This window comes from Sapajus apella, unplaced genomic scaffold (genome assembly GCF_009761245.1).
Source record: "Sapajus apella isolate SASKATOON/1434 unplaced genomic scaffold, GSC_monkey_1.0 scaffold83, whole genome shotgun sequence".
In the NCBI taxonomy this organism is placed as follows: domain Eukaryota; kingdom Metazoa; phylum Chordata; class Mammalia; order Primates; family Cebidae; genus Sapajus; species Sapajus apella.
The window spans coordinates 6,479,623-6,492,013 of NW_022437023.1; the positions used below are offsets into that span (position 1 = coordinate 6,479,623).

A 12,391-nucleotide genomic window follows, 5' to 3' on the forward strand; every position below is an offset into this window, starting at 1 on the left:
CCTTAGATTTTCATTTTAAAGCCAACTTCATTGTCATAAACATGCACTATTTCTATTAATAATGAAAGGCAAAACTAAAAATTTGAGTTTCTCTTCCTGGTGAGACATTTTCACTATACCTTGATTTGCTCTTGTTAGGGACAGAGGGATAAGAGTTTTCTGTAGCAATGACTATTCTACTAAAGCAGTGTGAGGAAAGAGTGTACCATTCCACTACCAGCAAGTCAGCCCATGTGTGAAGTGTTCAGGTCAGCTCACACCCTGAGACAAGTGGGGTGGACAAACTGTGACACTTGAAGGCAAGCCACCAAGATGACAATGGGGGAAAAGCCTATCACACAGGGAAGAGCAGAGACCACTGGAGACATGATCATTATCTTGAGACATACAAAGACCCAATCAAATGGGTCTTTTGCTTTTTTGCAGATGTTTAGGCAGAGCGGGGGATAGCATGTCAGTTGGCATGTTTAGAAGGATTCAGGCATTGGGTGGTAGTTGGACTAGAAGCTTTTTAGTGTCTTAAGATTCTACTGTATCAGTAGTCTTCCTGACTTTGGAGGCATCAAGTTGAAAACTAACAGTATTTTTTTTTCAGAAGAGATATATCTTTCTTTGCAACTTTTCCATCTGTGTACTACAGTTTTCCTGTTTTGAACTTTAGGCTCATTGGTAGATGACGAATCTCTCATTGGTGTCCTTCGAACTACCAAGCAGACAGCAGCTGAGGTAAGTGAAAAGTTGCATGTGGCTGCAGAAACTGAGATCAAGATCAACACGGCTCAGGAGGAGTTCAGGCCTGCAGCCACCCGTGGAAGCATCCTCTACTTCCTCATCACAGAGATGAGCATGGTCAACATCATGTATCAGACGTCACTGGCCCAGTTCTTGAAGTTATTTGACCAGTCCATGGCCAGGTGAGTCCTCACTACCTTCACCCAAAAGTGGTAACTTAGAAGTTTGCTTGCATTTCTACTCTTTTAGAAATTGCTTTCTCACTATTCACAATAGCAAAGACATGGAATCAACCTAAATGCCCATCAGCAGTAGAGTGGATAGAGAAAAGGTGGTGCATATGCGACATGGGATACTATGCAGCCCTAAAAAGAAATGAGCTCATGTCCTTTGCAGAAACATGGATGGAGCTGAGGGCCATTATACTTAGCAAACTAACACAGGAACGAAAAACCAAATACCGCATACTCTCGCTTATAAGTGGGAACTAAATGCTCAGAACGCATGAACACATAGAGGGGAACAACAGACACTGTGGCCTCTCAGAGGGTGGAGGTTGGGAGGAGGGAGAGGATCAAGAAAAATAACTAATGGGTACTAGACTTAACACCTGGGTAATGAAATAATCTGTGCAACAAATCCCCCTGACATAGGTTTACCTGTGTAACACACCTGCACGGGTACCCCTGAACATAAAAGTTTTTTAAAAAAGAAATGGCCCTTTGCTTCCTTGATTTTTAAAATGTATTGCAGATCTGAAAAGTCACCACTACCTCAAAAGAGAATTACAAATATCATTGAGTATCTGACATATGAAGTTTTTACATACTCTGTCAGAGGCCTATATGAAAACCACAAATTCCTGTTTGTACTCCTCATGACCTTAAAGATTGACCTTCAGAGAGGGACAGTTAAGCACAGAGAATTTCAAGCTCTGATTAAAGGTAAAGTGTGTGGGATACAGATGTGCTGTGTGGAGGTTGTTGCTTTTGATATGCTCTTTGATATACTGTAAACCCACTTCTGTGATACCGTAGGGAAATGAGGTTCCAATAAAAGTTTAAAGAAGTTTTATTATTTTTAATACCTCTTTTCTGTTTTTCATTCATTTTGCCCTGGTTACTTAAGATTCAGGTCTGCGCCAGCTCTGTGATTTTTAGTGACATAATTTCATTCAGTTTATTCACTGCTACCCATGCCTAGGAGAATCGATTGCCAGACTGAGGAAAAGTGATGCCCGTGATGGCTTTCTTTAGCAGGAGAGCCACTCCTTCAGCAAGGGAGTATAATGATTTTTCAGACTGCAAGACAAGGCTCGCTTGTGTTTCATATTTGAAGTTAATCCTATTCATTGCATATCTCCATGTTAAAGGCATAATTATGAAGACAAAAGAATGGAATTTTCATTTCAGTTTAGTTACACAAGTATTTACTGAGCACATGCTATGCAAACCCACCACACTAGCTTTGGGGATATAAGAATAAACCAGATATTGCTTGAAAAGAATTAATAGCCTCATAATGGAGATAAAGATAATTTAAAAATCACTCCAAAGTGGCCGGGCGCAGTGGCTCATGTCTGTAATCCCCGCCCTTTGGGAGGCCGAGGTGGGCGGATCATGAGGTCAAGAGATAGAGACCATCCTGGCCAACATGGTGAAACTCCGTCTCTACTAAAAATACAAAAATTATCTGGGTGTGGTGGTGTGCCTGTATTCCCAGCTACTCGGGAGGCTGAGGCAGGAGAATCGCTTGAACCTAGGAGATGGAGATTGCAGTGAGCCGAGATCTTGCCACTGCACTCCAGCCAGGCAGCAGAGCGAGACTCCTTCTCAAAACAAACAAAGAAAACCACTCCAAAGTAAGGCAGAATCACCTGCTATAAGAGAGCTAAGATGCAAAGGAGGGAGGGATTACATGTAGTTGGTGAAATAAAAGAAGTTTCTGAGAAAATATACCTTCGTGGGTTAAGCCATGAATTGGGGAACTGTCTGATACATGATAAAATGTTTCAATCTTTTTCTTGTGTTTTTTGCTCTATATGATTTAAGCAACTATCTTCTGGCTCCCCATACCCCAAAAAGAAAGTGGCATTTGAAGCGGACACTGAAGAGGTAGAAATGAGGAAAACATTCCATGGTGAAATGGATCAGTATGAAAAAGGGAATGAGTGGAGTATCTAAGTTGTAGGAAACAGTCTGGTTTTGTTAAAATGAAAGGTGGATACGGAGGCATACTGAGAAATAGAGCTGGACATGTAAACTGGTGACATCCTGTGGAGAGCTTGGATTTCTATAGGAAGGATTTTCTAGATCTGGTAACAAATGGAATTGTGTAAGGTGGTGATGTGCCATTATGGTCATTTAGGAAGATGAACTTGGCACACGTGTAAGGATCAAAGAAAAGAGGTTCAAGGGGGTCTCTTTTAATCATCTTCCCAACTGCAGGAATGCATTCCCAATCCAGGGTAAAGGCAACGGGTATATTCAGGGAGATAAGGATATGAGAGATTAGGGAGGTAAAATGGCAAAACCGATGCATACAAGAGCCAAGAGAGCAGGCAGAAATGAGTCTAAGATTTCTAGTCTATGTAGAGATTTCTGGTCTGGTTGGTTGGAAAAGGAGCTGGTTTGAGGAGGGATGGAGTGGGGGATTGCTGGATGTGATTTTAGGACTTATTTAGGCAGAATCGGCCAGGTTTTGCTGCTATAAAATCATTCCCAGAATTTCAGTGACTTAACACAACCAAGGTGTACTTCTCATTCATGTTACCTCTCCAACATGCTGAAATCCAAATTGCTTCCATAACTACTATGGCAGAGGGGCAAGAATGTGGCAGACTGTACATTGGCCCTTAAAAGTTACCCCACGATGACCAGGCGTGGTGGTTCACACCTGTAATCCCAGCACTTTGGGAGGCCAAGGCGGGCGGATTACAAGGTCAAGAGATCGAGATCATCCTGGCCAACATGGTGAAACCCCGTCTCTATAAAGGAAAAAAAAAAAAGTTACCCCACGAGTGACACATGTCACTTACGCTCCTATTTTCTTAGCCAAGCAAGACACACAGCCACATCTAACTTCAGAAAGAACAGGGAAATGCAATTCCCCATGTGTTTGAAAAGCGAGGAAACAGGTTTGTGACCAGCTGTGATGACTACAGACGTGAAATTTGAGCTATCCAGAAAACAATTAGAAAAGATAACCTAGATGGAAGTCAGGCAGTTACAAAGATGGGGCACTGAAATAACAACCAAAGCCATGGGAATGAAAGATAATCTAGGGGAAAAATGTGGAGTATTTCCACCCTACGAGGTGATAGAACCTGCTACACTTTTGTCCTCTGCATCGTATTTATAATAAACAGGCAGTCCCTGTAACTTCTTACTCTTTCTCTACTTCATTTAATTCCTTCCTCAGATTCAGGTTAGATTACCCACAGTGGAAAACTTTGCAAACTATTTTGCATAATCTCTGAAATTTCTTCTTTGTGCCTTTTTCGTGAAACAGGTTTTATTTCTGGTAGTTCAAAGGATGTTTAAATGTATCATCTAGTTCACACTTTTTCACTGGTCTAATGCACTTGGGGAAGTTGATGTCTTAAGGTAGTGTGGTATGGTACAAGGAGCACTGTACCCATCTGGGGTGGGAAGGAGGCACTCCCGAGTGTCCAGATGTATGAGGTTTTGGTCTTGGGGATGTTTAAGTAAAACAAATGAATTTACTCAATCTAGAAACCTACTTTACCTCATTTCAAAAATCTTTAAGCCCTCATTTGGACTTGGGCTACAGCCCTGGTGTTTTAGGACACTGGGCAGAGGGGTAGGGGGGCATTGAAGCACACTGGAATCCAGGCAGCAGTGGCAGCAAAATGGCCCCCACAATCTGGGGAGCCTTCTGTCTATGCACTATGGTCTGAATGTTTGTGTCCTCTCAAAATTCATCTGTTGAAGTCTTATGCCTCAAGGTGGTGATACTATGAGGCCTAAGGTGATTAGGTCATGAGTGCAGAGCTCTCATAAATGGGATTGATGCCTTTAGGAAAGAGGCCTGAGGGAGCTGATTCCCCCTTCTACCATGTTAGGACTCAGTGAAAGGAGCCATCTATGCACCACTAAATGGGTCCTCACCAGACAGTGAATTTGCCAGGGTCTTGATCTTAGTTTCCCCAGCCTCCAGAGCTGTGGAAAATAAATTTCTATTGTTTATAAGCCACCCAGTCTATGGTATTTTGTGATAGTGGCTGAATGGACTAAGGTACTGTGCAATGCGAGTGGAGGCAAAGTATACTTTTGAAGTTTTCCTTACTGGTGAACTGACTTTGCTTCCTGAATGCCATCTGCTAATAAATATGGCACCTGGGAAGGAGGCACATATGACATAGAAAGAAGTGGGAAACCTGATGCCTTGGTCCGCAATGGATGGTGGGAAGAAAAAAGATCAGAGATAGAAAGAGGAGATTGGGCGCAAGATCTCATCTCTTCCTTGCCTCCTGAGGGATGTGAGTAGAGGAGAGTGCTAGAGAAACTTCCACATAGGAGATGCCCCTGCATTCTGCCCAGTGCCACGCCCACCATGGAAGCAGGGGAGTGGCTGGACTGGTGAGCCTGAGGCTTGGCAAGTAGGAATGTGGTGACATTCAGGTGTTGAGAGGACTGGCGCGCAGCAGAGACTGGAGGTCAAACCAAAAACCTGCAGAGAAAGATAACTTTGTACCTGGAGACAAAGGACCAAAGCCAGGTGCTGGGGCAGTGGATTGCAGCCCAGGGCCCCGACAGGTCAGATAACACTTGTCGTAGCGCAGAGGATACAGTACAGGGACCCAGCTTGCAACTGAGGCATGTGGAGCCTGGAGAGTAGCCTGCAGACCTGAGGCATGGTTTCACTAAGACATAATCCCACCCTGTCTCTCCTCTCCCACCCACCAACCTGCCAGACCAGAGCTACTACCCAAAAGAGACTGGGTTATTGAAAGAGGGTGGGTAAATCAGAGGAGACTGAGAAACATGGCAACATAATGGGGAGGGAATTCATTGGGGAGGATTAGATTTGTTACAGAAAAATAAGGCTGAACACATGGGTTGTGGTGTGAGCACATTTGTGACCGCATTTCATAAAACTGGAGTCAGGGAGAACTATACTGTATAGGGCTAGGAGAGCTAGTGAGAGGAGTTTGGATTTAATTTAGTTGTCAGTAGGGAGCCATCGAACATTTTATGAGCAGGGATGTGGCATGAACAGAACAGTGCTTTAAGAAGTTTAATTTGGGATTGTATGTTAGGTTGATTGACAGCAGTACAATTGGCTCAGCAATAAGAGTTTTTCCTTTCAAGCAAAAAGGTTTATTATAAAATTTGTTTTAGTTTTGAACTAGCTTACATTTTGACTGAATTATTTTTTAAAAGATGGTATGACTTTGTTTTTAATGCTTTTTACAAAGTTAACAAATATGGTCCTTAGATCATAGACACTTTTAAAAATCATTTTGAACTCAATACTTAATGGGGAGAGTGGAAGAATAGCAGAAATGTTTGATTTTCCAAGAGTGACAATTTTTTTTTGTTTCAATTACTACTTGCTTTCTGCAATATTTGGAATGTGGCTTTGACTTTCTTCTTCAACCAAAAATGTCAGAACACTTTGAAAAATTAAATGGATACCAGGGGGCAATCCTGCATTATAGAACAATGGATGTAGCTTTCTTCCCTGCCTGGTTATTTTAGAAAGATATTATTATTTTTTTTTTGTCATGGACTATGAACAAAAAGACACCTTAGGGGTTCTTTTCTTGCCTTCCAAATTGGACTGGACCTGGACGTTCCAAGCAGGGAAAAAGAGAGAGAGAGAGAGAGAATGAATGTCAGAAAAACAGCTAATGATTTCATAGCTTTTATTATGGTTCTGTACTGTTCTAGATACATTAATATATTTAACCGTCACAGCAACCAATCTGGTAGATTCTATTAGACATGCATTTGTCAGATGAGGAAACTGAGAAGGATTCATATTTTTTGTCCAAGTTTATGTAGCTAGTGACAGAGCCAGGATATTTGGGGAATGGGAAGGGCTGTCATTGCTGGGTTAGTTTAGGTGCTCAATATGTTTGGAAACACAAAGGTAGCTTAGATTTCTTCTCTTGGTGTCTCTAAGGCTCAGGATTACATGAAAACATTTATTTGGAAACAACCAAGAAGAAAAGGGGTGAGTTTGTCTCTGTGTTAGAGCAACAGAATCTGTTAGAGCTGCAGATGGCCCTCTCTAGTGGTTGCTTCTCACACCAGTGACTCTTACATTAGCAATACTGGCGCTCCAGAGAGACTTCCTCTGTCTCCAGGTTGCAGCGGGACAGATGGTGAGAAGAAGGTTTACATGTTGTTCTAAAGGTGTTGCACTCAGAGCCGCAGATTCCCAAGTACTCTGTGGTGGAGCAAAGGGTTTACGTAAAAAAGGACGTTAGTTCATACAGCTACTCAGGACGATGCTAAATAGGGAGAGCAAAGACGTGTAGTTCCACTCATCCCTCTTTTTTGGTCCATGAGTTGATTTGTGAAACTGGAAGGAATGATGAGTTCCTAAGGAAGATGATAAGATTTATAAGTTCAAGAATCACTATTTTGCATACATCTGAACTAAGCAACAGTAGAGCTGGAATTATTATGATACATTACTAAAGATATACAGTAGAGGAATTTTGTAATTGTAAATATAATAATGTATTTCATTGGATAATGCTGGCCATACTCATTTGACCTGTGATTTGCTTCAGAATATGATCCAATGCTATAACTCATTCTCTACCAGATTCAAGCTCTGTAAATGCGAGGGCCTGGTTGGGTTTTCTCTGCTATACCCCCAGTGCCTGGAACATACCAAATACCTAGAGGGTGCTCAATAAATATTTGTTCAATCAATGAATAGATAAATTATTTAAATGTTAGTCATCCACTAAAAACCCATAGATCTGTTACATCATTTCCTCCTTCACTTCTTTCTTCCCTCCCTCTTTCTTTCTATCTCTAGCTTCCCTTTCTCCTACCCTTCTTCCCTAATGCCAACTCCAACCTTAACCCTAACCCTAACCCTAACTCTAACCCTAACCCTAACCCTAACCCATCCATCTATCTATCTATCTGTTTGATCTGGTAACAAGTGGTGTTTAATGGCAAGCTTCTGGAGGAGTAATGACTAACAAATGGTATTTAAAAATCTCACACATGAAAAGATCAACATATTCATTTATATCAAAATTATAAATTTTATGTTGTTTAAAATAAGTTAAAAAGCAAACAGTTATAACCACTTGAAAAATTCTTTGCAGGGAAAAATGACAGAGTTGTTATTTGTACCTTATAAGATGATATAAATCAGTAAATAAAACATTAAGACTTCAAGGAAATGTACTAAAAAAACCCCCACATTTTCTGTAATATTATTTTCCAATTTTCCACATTTTCAGTAATGTGGCTACCTTGCTTTTATTATTTGGAAAATAAATTTGAAAAAATGAAGTACAGGCTCGCCCAATTCACCCCATCTGATGCTCTTCCGCAGGGGGAGCAGCTCTGGATCTGAAAGCCTGCCCTCCCAAACCCTTCCGCTGGATCCTTGACATGACTTGGCTGAATCTTGTGGAGCTGAGTAAACTTCCACAATTTGCAGAAATTATGAACCAGGTAATGCAATAAAGGGCTGGTTAAAAGTGCAGATCTGCAAACCCAAACACACCTGGGCCACTTAAACTAGGGCTTCCTGGCAGCAATTCCTTCACCCTAAAAAAATCTACCCAATAGTTTGGATTTGAGGCTCTGTGGCTATCTGGGAGAGATCTTGGGCAGATGGACCTCAGGGTTACCCTCTTCATAGGTGCAGCCAACTATGTTTTCCTCCTGTGTGGCGGGCTTGGGCCATTTTGTGTGGCTGTTTGAATTGCTGCTGGAATCAGAACCAGTGGATGGATCCTTTTATTATAGACGATCCATGCTTTTATACTTTAACTTCTGCCTATGATTAAGTAATTTGCGTGGATTTGAATGTGAGTCAAATTAAGAGGCTGAGGTCCCTCTAAAAAATTATTTTAGTGGTAAAATATAATGGTGAAAATGGAGAAATAGGTACTGATTTACCTGTTGATTTTTTTTCTTATTTGAAAATGTGCGTTGATTACTGTGGATTAATTGTTGAGTCAATTGTCACTGGAAAAAAATCATGCAACTCAGAGCAAAGATAGCTGTTTCTTATTGGGGTCTGTTGGCTACAACTGCCTGTTACTGATGGAGTCTGCAGTTTCCCAGGGTCAGATGACAATAATTTTTTTTCCGTGGCTGCTATTGACTGACAGGTAGGGCCATAGGTAGACGGCAGGTTGGCAGAGCCTCACGCTGTAATCACCAATCCCTCACCCAACATACTGTGTTAGCTGCCTCTGTTTGTTCAGTGGCATTTCTGAAACATTGTGTAGACTCTACATATTCATACTGGTTGGGCTGGAGTCAATTGGATAAACTCTCTGGGTTCCATCTGTGGATGAATAGAGAGCTTTGTAGTACAACCACAGATGAGTTCTCCAAGCACAAACAAATGCTTGGAAAAAGAAAGTGATCTCAATCTGGTCAGAGATTGGGAAGGGAGATCATCAAGAACCACTAGAAAAATCACTCAAACCCATGTCCTCTACTGATGGTTCATATTGATACAAGGATATTTATTTTTGTTTGCCTCTGCCAACTAGATTTTAAGTACCCATGATGTAGAATCTAGTAGCTATTACTGCTTACTATGGGATAGGTAGTTTGCAACAACAACCCTCCCATGGAAGGGCGGGGTTATTAACCCTAATTTGTAGATGAGAAAATGGAGCTACAAAGAGGTTAAGTACTTGCCCAAGACCTCATCGTCAGTAAGTGGCAAAGCTCATGCTCTTCCCATGCCATCATGAGTTATTTCTATCCAACTCCTCTTCCACCACAAGACAAGCCAGAAGAGGGGTGAGGAGCAGTTCTCAGGAAGGTTGCAAAATTTCAGCAGAGACCTGCAGTCAGGTGACCATTAGTCTGGCCTGCCTGTGGGAAGGAAAGGAGGAAGCAGAAGATCAGTTTCCCAGCTGAGTGGGTGTCAGGAACTGAAACAAAATAACCTCAAAGAGCAGCTGCCCTGACCTTGGCATCCCAAGCCAAAGGCCAGGAAAATGAATGAGAAATGGAGGTGGACATCCAGGGGCTGGAAGTCATCTTATCACCCATCGTGGCTGCAGCTCACCCCAGAAGCTTTAGAGTGGTCAAGTCAAAATTAGCAGGTGGAAGGTCAGTAGATGAAGAATAGTCATCCACTTTCTTCCTGTGCCTCCTTCTCTCCAGCAGTTGTGGAGGAGGCCTCCGGGGGGCACTGTGGGCAGCAGTGCACAGGTGCATGTGCAGCAAGGTAGGGCTGACGACATTCAGTCTCTGCCGTGCAGGCAGTTTCTTTGAGGGCAGCCAGCCAGAGAGAGCTGCTGCAATCTTCAGGAGATAGATGGCAGTTGTGAAATATTTCAGAAATTCCCTTCATCTTTTAGTGACCCAGGGACAAAGTGGGAACAACTGAGTTACAGAGTAATTGTCTTATTATTAGTTTATATTCTATCTGTATCCTATATGATGAATTGTTCACATCATAGATAAGAGACTTTGAACAGTTATTTAAACTCTCTATGCCTCAATAAAAGGTAGGGGTAATAGAGGAAAAAGTGTAATCCTCAAGTCTGGCACATGGTATCTGCTATATGAGCCTTTGCTATTTGCTATTATTGCTTGCCATGGCTTTTTTAAAAGCACACTTACAAACACTGTCTGAAGAACCCAGCCTGTTTGTTGCTGAAGAGCAGGGATTGGCTTAATAATCTATAGTTTTTGTAATTAGTCTTGATGGCACTTGGGCTGCAGGGAGCACATTTTAATGCCTCTAAAAACCTGATTTCATGCTCTAAAACCTTATTTCATGCTTCTGAACAATATTTGAGACTAGCTCTTGGAGAGGCTCCTTTCATTATTAAGTTTTAGGTCTCAAGGTGAGGGATCACTAGGAAAATAACAGTTTTGATTTTGTCATCTATCACTATTTTTTAAGTAGAGATCAACATTTAGAGGTTGGGTTATCAGAATGGTCTGTTAGTGGCACTCAACTGAGGATAATCTACCCACCCCCAGGGGCATTTGGCCATGTCTGGAGACATTTTCGATTGTTGGGACCCGGGTGGAGGGTGCTACTGGTATCCAGTGGATAGGGACGCTGCTAAACATCCTACACTGCCCAAGACAGCCCCCTGACATAAAAATATTCAGATCCAAATGACAGTAATACCAAGCTTGAGAAACCTTGATTTGTGTTTCTTCCGGCCCAATCATTTGGTGCAGTCGACACATGATCCTAATCATAGCAAATAATGTAGAAAATAATGGAAGAAGAACTGAAAGGAAATAGTAATATCCACATTATTCAAGTCATTGATCCTGAAGAAAGGTTTAAACTGTGTTATGCTTGAAAAATTATCTACCTGTAAAGAATGACCCTCTAAGGTGATTTAGAATCCTTTCTAATATATTCCAATTACATATAGCTCTGTGACTTGCTAATTGGCTTGCTTCTTTTAGATATCTCGTAATGAGAAGGGGTGGAAAAGCTGGTTTGATAAAGATGCTCCAGAGGAGGAAATTATCCCTGATGGATATAATGATTCACTAGATACCTGCCGTAAACTTTTACTTATCAGGTGAGAGCAGACCTAGAAGCATCACTCAAAATATCGCTAAATTACAGATTTTATCTCAATGAGTTTACTTCACTGTATTGCTGTCATTGAAAGTAATGGCAAAACCCACAATTCTTTTTGCACAAATCTAATATTGTAAGAAATGTATGTACTCCCAGATTATGGTTTTAGATGGCAGTTCTTAAATAAAAAGGTGATGATGGCAGGGAATGATGTATTTTGACAATGTATTAATGATAGTGTTTTTAGCAAAAAGTGTGAAAAATATGCTTTTATTATTCACTTTGTTCATGATTACCATTGAGCGTAAATCATTTATTATTAAATTTATTTCTTTAAAAAAAACCAGACCTCACACAGTTACAAGACAATTAGTTTATAAGCTAAATTTAAATTGTGTTTGAGAAAAAAACCAATATTGCACTGAATTTAAAATATATATAATGCTATTTTTGGCTATCAAAATGGAAACAAAATTTGACATTAAAGAAGAAAATCCCCCTCTCTTTTCACTTTTTACATTTTCTCAGTAGCCTGTAACTCAGAGACAGTCCACATTGGAAAAAAATCTGTGTGTGAGTGCGTGTGTGTGTGTGTGTGTGTGTGTGTATGTATGACGGGTGGGTAAGGCAGAAGAGTAAAGCAGGGGTGTGAGGCCCCCAAATGAAAAATGAAGAGAGGTAGGGTTATTTTGAAGCCGTTTTTATCTTTCCTAATGTTATGCACTAAAGTTTGCACTTCTTAGAAAAAGTTGTTTTGTAGCTCTTGTCACCATCAAGAGTGACCAGAACAACACTAATGTTGACCTCATAGTCTGCAGAGAATAAAAGGGCTACTTGATTTTATTGGACCAAATGTGTCTATATTTAATCCATCATTTTAAAATTAGATCTATGTCAAACCTGCAATCTAGTA

General features: G+C 41.0%; 1 protein-coding gene across 1 annotated transcript in view; it reads left to right on the top strand.

Annotated features, from left to right (window-relative positions):
- DNAH8 (dynein axonemal heavy chain 8) overlaps positions 1-12,391 on the top strand; it is a 353,446-nt gene that overhangs the window by 261,084 nt on the left and 79,971 nt on the right. Inside the window, exons 77-80 of the mRNA XM_032253336.1 lie at positions 662-914; positions 1,486-1,676; positions 8,284-8,405; positions 11,358-11,476. Of these exons, the coding sequence (XP_032109227.1) occupies positions 662-914; positions 1,486-1,676; positions 8,284-8,405; positions 11,358-11,476 (685 nt within the window). The remainder of the gene's footprint in view (positions 1-661; positions 915-1,485; positions 1,677-8,283; positions 8,406-11,357; positions 11,477-12,391) is intronic.